Source organism: Triticum dicoccoides, chromosome 5A (genome assembly GCF_002162155.2).
Source record: "Triticum dicoccoides isolate Atlit2015 ecotype Zavitan chromosome 5A, WEW_v2.0, whole genome shotgun sequence".
In the NCBI taxonomy this organism is placed as follows: domain Eukaryota; kingdom Viridiplantae; phylum Streptophyta; class Magnoliopsida; order Poales; family Poaceae; genus Triticum; species Triticum dicoccoides.
The window spans coordinates 439,639,387-439,652,213 of NC_041388.1; the positions used below are offsets into that span (position 1 = coordinate 439,639,387).

Genomic DNA, 12,827 nt, shown 5'->3' on the forward strand with positions numbered 1-12,827 from the left:
TCGACGGGAACGTCTCCCCCTCCCCCACCTTCCCCTATCGCAACGAAGTAATGTCCGGCAAGGGCGAGCGCGGGGGTCATGGACGAGCAGGCGGCGACTCAGGCCGCCACGGCGAGCAATGGGCTGGCGAGGGATGCGCGCTGACTTCAGGACCCGGTCATCTTCCTCGACACGTTGCCGTCGACAAAGTTTGCATCACAACTACTGATCCCTCGCTCCCCCTCCCCCACCTCCCCCCTTCTCCTTTCTCGGACAGATTTGAATTTGATCTTACTTGCTCCAAGCGAACAAGTAGCAAATTCCATGGGGATTTTATCTTCAAGTTTGAATCTGAATTTGCATGTTGTGAGATCTTGAAGTAAGAATCATTGGGTTGAAGTTGTTTCATCACTGGGTTGTAACTGTCATTTAGCCATAAAAACTCATTGATGTTTTGTACTTCGGTTGTTGCTTTTCCAAGAGGGTTATAGAGGAACCACACTATTTATTTGTGAACACGACTGCTTTGTTTATAGAGCTGATTCCATATACTTCCTCCAATTACAGGTATTAAGGTAAAATTTAATGGCTACTTTGCAAGTCAACTTTTATTTCCGTTAACCGGGATCATTAATACGCCTGCATGCATGCAAGAAAGGAATGAGAAGGAAGTAGCAGAGTGTCATTATGACTACATGCATGCAGGTATTAAACAGGTTGCTAATATAAGAAAACATCATTAATTTTTGCCTCGATTACTGTTAGTGGCTTTGTATAGATGCAAAATGTATTTTTTCATAATGGCCTTGTATAAGGAAATGGAGGGAGTATCTTTATTTCTAGCTTCATCCTTGTCCGGTATTATGGTTTGGCCCTCAAGGTCTAGGACATGGATGACGCCGACTACTACCTATGGATATTTTTTAGTAGTTCGTTTATGATTTTATTTTTGTGAAGACCAATTGTCGTGAAGCTGTAAAAAATGACTAATATCCTACCAAGTTTTGGTGACCATGTGTCTTTTCCTTCTGGAAATCTGTATACGTTTTTTTGACTAATATCCTCCTGCAACACCACAAAATCATGAAAGCCAAAAATACAAAAGTCCCATAGAAAATGAACAACAACGCTCGGTCCATTGATTGATATAAGTAAAGGATTTATCTCAAAACTAATGAGCAAATAGGTAAATATTTCTCCGTCCGATAATGTAAGATGTTTTTTCATATTAATATAGTATCAAAAAAATCTTACATTATGAAACGAAGGAAGTAGATAGAAAAAACTGACGCAGCAAAGCGCGCCTATGATTCTAGTTCGGTCAATACGCCGTGAGACGCGAGAGCCCCCACTATTCCTCACAGCCGCCACCGCCGCCCGCTCAGATGCAGATTCCCCGTTCTGTTCTACGCCCCCTCCGACGCCCTAACGTCGCCGCCCCAATAATGCACCGCCTCGCCTCTCCCTCGCGACGCCTCCTCTCCTCCATGGCATCTCGCTGGTGGCCACCAGCGCTTGCGCGACGACTCGACCCGCCTGTCCGTCGTGCTTCCTCCGAGGTCACAGATGGGAAACTCGGTGGCAGTCTGGAAGATCCAAGGAGCGCAGCCAAGGGTCGTACGACTGAAATCTTGATCACGGAGGACGAAGAAGAAGTCAGCGACATCGATTACACCGTGGAAGTTAATGGTATTCCACAGAGCAGTCACCGTGATGGCTCTATCTACAGGGGCATGCGTCGTTCTGGCTGGAAAAGGGATTATCGCGTCGCAGACCGGAGCGAGAGTAAGTGATCAATACTACTCATTTCTTTTCCTATTCTTTATTCATCGCTCGTACTTTTCCCCTTGGCCGCGGTTATACCTTTTTCCACGTCAATATTTGATTGTGATTAGGGCATCTTCAACAGTAATCCGTAAATTTCTTAAATTTCTTCCGCATTCATTTATGGATGAGGAATGGACGGAAAACCAGTCCACGGGCACAGATGGGAGAACACCATCCAACCATAGCGCTATACATTGCAAAAAGATTAATAAACCGGATGGAATTCGTGCTAGTAGGACGGAATTTATTCAAGTTCTAATATAATTTACATAGACGGATGATATTTTGACGTTTTTTTACTAAAAACTATATTAAAATAACAACCCTATATAGGATGACCACCACGTAAGCGTGGCCGCCTTGTCCTGCTGCACCGTCGTCGGCGCCTGTGCCGCCGTCTTCGTCATTGTCGTCCCTCCAGCGGCGCAAGGATGTCGGAGGTTCACGACAGTCCTGTCCGGTGGCTGCTTGACGGTCACCGAGGAGCCACTCCGCCTCCTACTGCGTGGTGCGAAGGGCCACCCTAGCCACTGCTAAAGGCGCTGGCAGCGGCCTTGCCCCTGTCAGCGTTGGCGGAGCAATCGCCAAGCGACCACTCCTTGCCAATCTTGGGGTGCTCGCCGTCAAGGCGGCGGTGCCTGGTGGCCGTCTCCATGGTGGTGACGGAGCGGTGGAGCGCCCACGCCGCGGCGAGGTCCGAGTCGTTGTGGACCCATTCCGGCGCCACGTCCGTCTTGGTGAACGCGAAGCGAGGACCGGCATTTCATCAGTCGTACCTCGCCTACTGCCGCGTCACGCGCTCAGCCTTGGATACCACGGCTCGAGAGCCGGAGGCACTGCCGAAACCACCGCCTCCGAGGTAGTGGAGGATGCGATTACGCGCCTTGGCGGTCGTGGGTGGTAGCACCTCCTTCATCTGCCGGCAGTGGCATCGTGGTGGTTCCGAGGGCCCGTCGATCCGCACGTAGCGGCCGTGCGGCAGGGGTGACACCGACTCGTCCTTCACGCGGCGGAAGAGCTAGAGATGTCGGCTCCTGCTTCACGCGGCCGGCGATGTGGAGGCCGTGGTTGCACGGTGGGACGCCGACTCGTCCTTCACTTGCCGGAGTGGGGATGTCGGCTCCTGCTTAAAGCGCACTCGCGGCGGGGACGGTGGCTCCTCCTTCACGCGTGTCGGTGACGGTGGCGCTGGACCCATCTGGTAGACGAATTCTTCGTCCGTCAGATTCGCCTTCGTGAGGAGACGGGTCCACTACTGTGGCTGGTCCTCATCGTTGGATGAGATGACAATTTCCTCCTTGCGGGAGGAGCCCGCGATTGTGGATGCGGCTGGTCTAGGTGAGCGGGGACGGCGACGCCATGATCCACCTGACGACGAACTTCCACCATTGCGGCTGGTACATGACTTTGGCATCGCCGCCGGGCTCGAAGAGGAGGAAGAGGATTGTGCGGTGCTCGGGATGGTGCAGTTCTGGATGGCGCTAGAGCGAGGCCAGGCGGAGGGCCGGTCAGCCCGCTTCAATGCGGCACAACGGCCGGAGTTGATTTCTAGGGATGCGGCGTCCGCATTGAAGCGGCAGTGACGCCTGAGAGGTTGCGTCCGTCTGTGCCGCCTTCCCGTTTGGTCAAATCGCGACATGAATGCGGGCCGCTACATCCTCTGGGCCGGCATGAATGCGACGCGGTAAGTTGCACGTCGCGTTGGATGGAAACCGCGGGAAGGGCGGGTAGGTGATTTGGGTGGGCCAAGACGGTCAGAAGAGGGCTTGGGAGTGGTCTGGACTCCCGCAAAGCCCCATGTTTGTCTCTGGTTTGCGAAACAAATCGTGTCACGGAGCATGTTGTAGACCAATACAGGCCCGTGTTGGATGACTTCCACTGTCCGGACGCATGCCAGAGGTTTACGGGTCAGCGTTGAAGATGCCTTTATATAGACTAGCAAAAGTTCCCGTATGTTGCAATGGAAAAGAAAATAACACACGCTCTTAACCCAATAATCATGACTCAAGACCCTAATAGGTCAACGTCCTTTATATTCACATGGCATCATATTTGTGTTGCCGACGGTAGCCCTAGTGCTCACACACAAAAAACACGTTTGAATATGGTTAGTCCTAAGGCGTCTCTCTCGCTCTCTCTCGCGCGCACGCACACTCGCTCAGAATAAGATGAGAAATATGTTGTTTTCCCCGTGAGGTTTTTCAGAGGTGTGTATGTGTGGTTATCGATATTTTCTTTTCTCTCAATCTGGTTTAAATGGATGTTTATTTGCAATTCGGATCGCCGCTGGTACGGAAAAAATGGATTGTGCACTATATATTAAGTTTGCACTAAAAAAATAATATTTTAGAAGTATTTAGCCGCTAAAAATAGCATCATATTTAGCATGTTAGAATCGGTGTTACGGTTTAAACGATATGTATAATTTTGTTTTAGATAAACCGCGGATTGGCTTCAGACGCCTATACCTGGATAGGAGTGCAGACAACATAGAGAAGTACAAGATGGCGAAGAAGGCCGCAAAGCGAGCTGTTGGTGAAGCAAGGGGTCGGGCATATGAGGACCTCTACCAACGGTTAGGCACGAAGGAAGGTGAAAGGGACATCTATAAGATGGCTAAGATCCGGGAGAGGAAGACGAGGGATATTGGCCAAGTCAAATGCATCAGGGACGGAGCAGGCCAACTCTTGGTGAAGGACGAAGAGATTAAGCATAGATGGCGGGAGTACTTCGACAAGCTGTTCAATGGGGAGAATGAGAGTTCTACCATTGAACTGAATGACTCCTTTGATGAGACCAGCATGCGTTTTGTGCGGCGCATCCAGGAGTCTGAGGTGAAGGAGGCTTTAAAAAGGATGAAAGGAGGCAAGGCGATGGGCCCTGATTGTATCCCCATTGAGGTGTGGAAAGGTCTCGGGGACGTAGCGATAGTATGGCTAACCAAGCTTTTCAACCTCATTTTTCGGGCAAACAAGATGCCAGAAGAATGGAGACGGAGTATATTAGTACCAATCTTCAAGAACAAGGGGGATGTTCAGAGTTGTACTAATTACCGTGGAATTAAGCTGATGAGCCATACAATGAAGCTATGGGAGAGAGTCATTGAGCACCGCTTAAGAAGAATGACAAGCGTGACCAAAAATCAGTTTGGTTTCATGCCTGGGAGGTCGACCATGGAAGCCATTTTCTTGGTACGACAACTTATGGAGAGATATAGGGAGCATAAGAAGGACTTGCATATGGTGTTCATTGACTTGGAGAAGGCCTATGATAAGATACCGCGGAATGTCATGTGGTGGGCCTTGGAGAAACACAAAGTCCCAGCAAAGTACATTACCCTCATCAAGGACATGTACAATAATGTTGTGACAAGTGTTCGAACAAGTGATGTCGACACCGATGACTTCCCGATTAAGATAGGACTGCATCAGAGGTCAGCTTTGAGCCCTTATCTTTTTGCATTGGTGATGGATGAGGTCACAAGGGGTATACAAGGAGATATCCCATGGTGTATGCTCTTTGCGGATGATGTGGTGCTAGTTGACGATAGTCGGATGGGGGTAAATAGGAAGTTAGAGTTATGGAGACAAGCCTTGGAATCGAAAGGGTTTAGGCTTAGTAGAACTAAAACCGAGTACATGATGTGCGGTTTCAGTACTACTAGCTGTGAGGAGGAGGAGGTTAGCCTTGATGGCCAGGTGGTACCTCGGAAGGACACCTTTCGGTATTTGGGGTCAATGTTGCAGGATGATGGGGGTATTGATGAAGATGTGAACCATCGAATCAAAGCCGGGTGGATGAAGTGGCGCCAAGCTTCTGGCATTCTCTGTGACAAGAGAGTGCCACAAAAGCTAAAAGGCAAGTTCTACAGGACGGCGGTTCGACCCGCAATGTTGTATGGCGCGGAGTGTTGGCCGACTAAAAGGCGACATGTTCAACAGTTAGGTGTGGCGGAGATGCGTATGTTGAGATGGATGTGTGGCCACACGAGGAAGGATCGAGTCCGGAATGATGATATACGAGATAGAGTTGGGGTAGCACCAATTGAGGAGAAGCTTGTCCAACATCGTTTGAGATGGTTTGGGCATATTCAGCGCAGGCCTCCAGAAGCTCCAGTGCATAGCGGACGGCTAAAGCGTGCGGAGAATGTCAAGAGAGGGCGGGGTCGACCGATTTTGACATGGGAGGAGTCCGTTAAGAGAGACCTGAAGGATTGGAGTATCGACAAAGAGCTAGCTATGGACAGGGGTGCGTGGAAGCTTGCTATCCATGTGCCAGAGCCATGAGTTGGTTGCGAGATCTTATGGGTTTCACCTCTAGCCTACCCCAACTTGTTTGGGACTAAAGGCTTTGTTGTTGTTGTTGTTGTAGTTGTAGATAAACCGCGGATTGATTAACCGAAAAGTCTTCGGGTTTTCTGTTAAAACAAAAAAACGATTCGGCTGACTTAAATACGGACCGCGGGTTGATTAATATAAAAAGTAGGGAGGTTTGTGTAAAATGCAAAAAATGGTTTGTTCTCACTTAAAGATGGACTGTGGGTTAATTAATAGAAAAGGCAGGGATTTTTTTGCAAAAGGACGCAATGGACGACAGGAGACACTCCGTGCTTTATTATTAGGAGGAAAAGATTATTGTTTCTAGTCAATGTTGTTCTTACATACGAATTTTATAAAAACTTTTGGATTTGTAACTGCGCACAATTTCACCTAATCGGAATCAGATTGAACTAGTCCACACCGAAAACCTTATAGCTGTGACAACTGACAACTGAAAACAAGTGAAGTTCTACAGTCTAGAAGGCTAGCAAAGGAAAGAGTATAACTGGTTCGCTGTGGATGTAGCTCTTAAGTTATTATAATTGTCCCTCCTCACCCTGTTGGTCTTCAAGCATCTCTCCTCCTTAGCTTTGTAGGCTCAAAGCATCTACAAACGATTTGGCAAATTTGACTCCTCAAACGCCCACAGACGCGTCTGGCCCGTCCGGGGACAATGACCGGTCACACCTCGAATAATCCATTCCACATACGGATATCTCAAATTAGAAACCTCAGATTCATACTATTACATGCAAGGTAAACCTAATCTTAAGTGGAGCCCGCCCGACTTCGTTGTGCCCTTGTCCGGCGGCCGGTTGCGGTCCCCAGAGTGTTGGTCCGGTCGTCGGCGAGGTAGAGTAGGACATGGGGCACGAGCCAGCTTATGGGACTCAAGGCGTCGCTGTCTCCCATGCCCTACTCTTCCTCGTCGGAGTCCGGAACCCTAACGGTCGCGGTGGACGTCAGATTGATGATTGATCCGCCCTGGGACGAGCCGGCAACATCCACCACAACGTGGTTGCGGCGCCCGGACTGGTGCGCCATACAGGGCGCCGGAGAATGCGACTCCACTTCACCAACGTCGGCCGTCGTGAGGGCTGTCGCTGCCCTTGCTGGGGGGGGACGCCGTGCCATGTTTGCGACGGACGATGCCCATGGTGCGTCCTCCACCTCGATGAGCCAACGGAGGGATTGCGCATTGGCCACCGCGTTCAGACGACAGATGGACCGCGCCGCCTCCGGTGAGGCAGCGATGCCACACCACGCGCTGGATCCATGCGGCATTTGGGTGGGCGCAATGGATTCTCGACGGAAGGAGTCTGAGCACTGCCGTCGGGTGGCCTCCTCCTGGGAGCTGCGGAGCGCAAGACGGACGGTCATCTCCTCCTTAGGGCTGCGTGGGATGAGCTCAGGGTCGACGGATCTGGAGATGTAGGACTCGGATCCGCTGCACGCCATGCTGGAGAAGGCCGGAGATCGCCGGATGGGAGCTTGGGTGGCGGAGGGGAGTGAAGTGAAGTGGCTAGGGTTTTGTCCGGGGAGTGAATGGGGAGGAATATATGTGGGGTCGGGTGGGCCAGTGTGGGCCGGGTTTGACGTGGCGGACGCACTGGGCGCCCCCATATTCGCCCTACATTTGGGCTGGATATGAGGGGTGTCGGTCAACCTAGACTTTTGAGGCCCGTTTGAGGCGTCCATCTGGGTCGCTTTTTTGTTACCGGTCAATGACCGGGCCGTCTGCCCAGATGTTTGAGGTGGGTTTGGGGTGCCTGGCTGTAGATGCTCTTAATACCAGCTTTTCTCAACATACATCCCTTGTTGCAGTGCAATAGTTTGGGGTGCTATGATTCCATATTTGGACATCTTGCTTTTCCCTAGCACCTCATGAGGTTGCTTTTTCCTTGACTTCTGGGCATATATACCTGCCTTTTTGTCATAAAAAGGTGAGTTTATAGTATGACCATTAGTCTTATCCCATTCAGTGGAAACTCTTAAGTGGTTTAATCCTATTTCCCCATATGCTTGTAGGTGAGACTTGAGTTTTATCTCATACCCATTAGAACGTAGAAGAATGAAGGTTGCTCTCCGCCAAACTCTTCTGCATGCGGTGATACTATATGGTATTGAGTTGCGGCACCACTGGATGAAGAACATCCAGTTAACTTATCATAGGGCACCTGATGTAGGGTAGCACCCTAGTGGCCCGATCTTTCACGAAAGGAGCGGATCCCGCGAAGAACACGAAGAACACGAGGGGAATCACGAGGAGAAACACAAGGGAAAATACGAGAGAATCACTCAAACCAACAAGAACAATCACACATGTGCTAGATCCTCGAAACATAAGGAGATACACGATCCAAATCCAACAAGGGACGATACAAAGGGTAGCCGGTTCTTCTCCGTGAGGAGGTCTTGAATCCACAAGGGGATCTTCCCGTAAAGGGGTCTTGAATCCAAGGTGGTTCTTCTCCGAAGAGGGGCCGCGGTCTCTCTCAAGGAGTAGATCCGATATGGATAAGCGAAGTTCTATCTCTAAACATGAGCTAAACCAACGCTAACCTTAGAAAGGAGGTGGAGGTGGTCTATTTATAGTCTTAGCCACGAAGGGGTAAGTGGGAGAGGGGTACAAGGCCAAAGGCCCGCGGCTGCACACAGGCAGGTACCGGACGACCGATGGGGGTTGGATGTCCGGTGGCTCAGGACGGACCGGACATCCAGCGCGCGTCGGACGTCCGCTGATTCTTCTCGGGACAGGTGGCACCGGATTTCCGGTAAGCGTCGGACGTCCGGTGCCTGGGACTTGTCGGACGTCCGGTGCCAGGGACTTGTCGGACGTCCGGTGTCATCGGTCGTCCGGCGGCTGTAGAGGGTCGGATGTCCGGTGGCTTCCGGTCGTCCGGTCGCTGAAGACTCTGCAGCTCCTTCTTCTTCCGTCTTCTCTTCCAGACTTCCCTCGCGGACGGTGTAGGTGTTCCTTAGCGCTTGCACTCCTCCTCGTCATCCGTGAAGTTCCGACAATACCTATGCATGCACACGAGAGGGGTGTCAAGTAGTATACCATCCTCAAAGGGGTCAAGTGAACACGTGTAAAGGGGAAGATTCACCTTTAGGTATGAGAAGTAGATGTCGCACGTGTCACTTGCCAAATGGACTCTTGACATGGTGATGCCCGTAGGATGCTCCGCATCAGCACCAATCTCATTTAAATAGATGACAAGTGATGTATGTTCAGGGATAAATGAGGACATACAAACATAAAAAGGAACATACAATTTGTGTAGGCACGATGCACACAAAAAATTGTTTAGACAAGTTCCTAAAGAAAAACTTTTCGACGGAGCAAAATTCATTGTGAAATGAACATAGATAGTTTCTACTTAGTAGATGAAAAGGAAAAATTCAGATAGGGACATGTAATCCTCAAACGACATGTTTTTACCTTTCTAATGCCATGTATCTACTTACCGAATTTTAGATATAAACTTACAATATAACTTCATTTTTTATGCAGCTCGGTTGGAGGCAATGATGTTTTCAGATCCCACAAAGGGCATGAAAGTTTGTTGTAACATGCTGCAAATTTTCGCATTGGAGTTGGCCAAAATTCCCGGGGATAATGGCTTAGTAGAGTTATATGGATACATAGCAGCGCGGGACGAAGTGGATATGTTGCTTAATTATGTCGTCAATATTAGCAGGAATGATCCCATCATTGTGGCGCAGGTGCATACACATACCCAGGTGGAATTATTTCAAGGAATAAGTCCATCCTAACATCCCCTAGTACTGAGGTTTGCATGTTTAACCCCCTTAATTATAGTCCTGAATCTGCCCATTAAAAGCACACATCCTATGGGTGCAGCCTTTTGGAGGCCGAGCCCCAGGGAGCTCGTTTTGAAAACCAAATTTCTAAAGCGCGAACTTTTTTTGAATGTTTTTTTTGTGAACAACCACACACATGTGTATTACATATGTGCGAAAATTCATAACCATATACTTTCACACGTGGCATACAGAAAAAAAGCCAAAAACGTATTTCTAAGATGAGCCAATATTTTTTGTTGTTGGTCCGGAATTATTTTTTGTACAGCCTAAAAAAATCAAATGATTTTTCACACGTTCAAGCAGAAAACGTATATGTTTCCATGGATTTTTTTAAATTAAAATTTTGAAATATGACATTTGAAAAATACCGAGCTCCCTGGACCTGCTCTCCATTTGCATTTTCCGCCCATCCTATATCCTATATAACTGAATAGGTGATCTCCACTAATCTATTTCTTTTAACATGCAAAACATGTCAACTCAACATGCAACCATGCATGAAAAGGGCCTGCCACAACATACAGTCATGCATGAGAAAAGGCCCACTTCAACATGCTACCATGCATATTAGTAATGTGATGCCCATCTAAATGGTTTTCTACTATACAATAACCAAATACAAATATGGTGCATTTACAGTTTTAATTCTCATACCATTTTATGCAACCAAATATCAATGCAATATATTTTGCAACCAGTTCACGTAGCAACAGACTGGGTATCATCTAGTTTGGATAGTATATATTGGAGGTTGTTTCAGCGACATGGGTCGTTAGATGGACAATGCCACAAGGGCAAAACCGCCCCCAAAGAGTCTATCATTTAGATGGTATGGAATATTTTAGGAGCCAGATACTAGATGTTTTTGTACATAATTAAGTAGATGGAGCTTGCTATTCATGGGGTTAAGTAGATTCCTTATTTTAAAATTGCATTATTCATTTTAAAATATAAGTAAACTTAACACATGCAACGAACACTACATTTAATTGATGGAATACTGCAAAAGGTATTCTCTTTTACTTCATTAATTGGGATAGATTATGAATTTTGTATTATTTATGCTCTTGAATTATGTACTCCCTCCGTTCCTAAATATAAGCCTTTTTAGAGATTCTAATATGAACTATGTATGGAGCAAAATGAGTGAATCTACACTCCAAAATACGTCTATATACATTCATGTGTACTCCGTATTGAAATCTCTAAAAAAAACCTTATATTTAAAAACGGAGGGAGTGGTAAACATAAAGCACAGTTTTCACTCTTGAAATTTCAATAACTAGAAATAAGTATTTGTTGTTGTTGTTCCACAATTATCAATTTTGGTATTGGGCCAATGTAATATTTTGTCTTACCAACGGAAAATACTTCCCCATGTGATCAGTTTGTGCATGGGTAGAAGAATAATAGTATAATGCATTGGATTGTACAAGTTAGTGCTATATTATTATGAAATTGCGATTTACTGTGAAGACAAATTTAAATTATGAAATGAATGGAGTATGATGTATCCCAGACCAAATCGAGTTGAATTGTTTTGGATTCTTGTTTGCTTCACCAAAATTGATTTCCCTCTTTTTATGGGCATATACAAATACATAACATTAATGATCCCAACCTAGAACACTCGCTTAATTATTTCTATTTTCACATAGGCTTTGGTAAATAAATAATTTGAATTTGAAACAAAACCAAATGTTGTGCCATTTTATGTGAGTCATGCCATTATGCACTATGTATCCATTTTGTTTAATATGTGACAAAGATCTTGGTTATCAGTTGTAAGGTTTAAGTAAATGGTTTTTTACAAGTGAAGCATCATAATGGAAATATTTAGCTTTAGATATTTCTTACTTTAATAGGAAGAGCTACTAATTACAATACCAATTCTGTAGGGTTCTCTCATTTGCATGGCTAGTGGCCCTAGGCGAGGGATAGAGTTGGCGAACTATACAATAATTGAGTATGACATGAGGATCAAAAGAGGTAGACATGAAAGAGATGACCTACAACTGATCGACGGCGCAATAGAATTTTGCATCACGAGAACATGGAATCGGCCGTTCACAATTAACATCCGTGGCGACTGTGGTGGTGCGGTCGACATGACTTTAGCATGTCTTCACAACGCGGTCGAGGCGACTGTAGAGGTTCTTATATCAGAATTGCATGGTAGTTTCAACATGTCTCTCAGATGTTTTACCAGCAGGTTCTATAAAGAGATTCGGCTGTTCGATGGCGTCGTTACCGAGTCTTATGGCTTGAAGAGGTATGTGGTTGCGGTAATGAAGAGGTCTTTCATACGTTTGAAATTCAAGGTACACGCCCCGTCGTCCAGTTCCAAGTCAAAACTTTGTTGTACGTTCAAGGCGAAGACCAATGGGCATAATGCTTGAGAGCTAAAGACTGATTTTGCAGTTATCTCAGTGAAGGTGACTTGGTCGACACTGCCTAATAGCTTTCCTGGCTAAGGTTTGTCGGACCGTACTTGTGTCTGTGATGAGCGGACAATGGGATTAACGACACACTTAGGCAATGTGGAGTCATGGACTCGTGACAATGATTAGAGTGTAATCAAACTATTGTACTAAATATTTGGTCCACATGCTGATGAATCTTTCCTTTTAAGAAAACTATGTGTCTTTGTTTTCAGGGTTAGGAAATTATGTATATGTTGAGGCTAGGTTAATTAGTTGTCTATGTTAATATGTTGCCCGGATTAGACTATAAATACGTGATAGAGTTATGTCAATTGTGCTGCCTTAGGTGTCAGAGATGCCAAATGTGGACGGCCGATGCCATGCGGTATTGATATGTCTATCAAATGTTTTACCAGTGGGTTTGCTGTGGAGATCCGGCTTTTCGATGGCA

The 12,827-nt window shown here is 46.9% G+C and overlaps 1 protein-coding gene across 1 annotated transcript; it reads left to right on the top strand.

Moving 5' to 3' along the window:
* Positions 1 to 1,364: 1,364 nt before the first annotated feature.
* LOC119299732 lies at positions 1,365 to 12,506 on the top strand. Its single transcript, XM_037576887.1, has 3 exons — positions 1,365 to 1,764; positions 9,640 to 9,851; positions 11,852 to 12,506. Exons 1-3 carry the CDS (start codon positions 1,365 to 1,367, stop codon positions 12,350 to 12,352), a joined length of 1,113 nt encoding a protein of 370 aa, XP_037432784.1. The 3' UTR covers positions 12,353 to 12,506.
* Positions 12,507 to 12,827: the final 321 nt, after the last annotated feature.

Coding starts and splice junctions, on each gene's coding strand:
- LOC119299732 (XM_037576887.1), top strand. CDS start 1,365: ATGCAGATTCCCCGTTCTGTTCTACGCCCCCTCCGACGCCCTAACGTC. Junction 1,765..9,639: donor CGTCGCAGACCGGAGCGAGA/GTAAGTGATCAA, acceptor TTTTTTATGCAG/CTCGGTTGGAGGCAATGATG. Junction 9,852..11,851: donor ATCCCATCATTGTGGCGCAG/GTGCATACACAT, acceptor CCAATTCTGTAG/GGTTCTCTCATTTGCATGGC.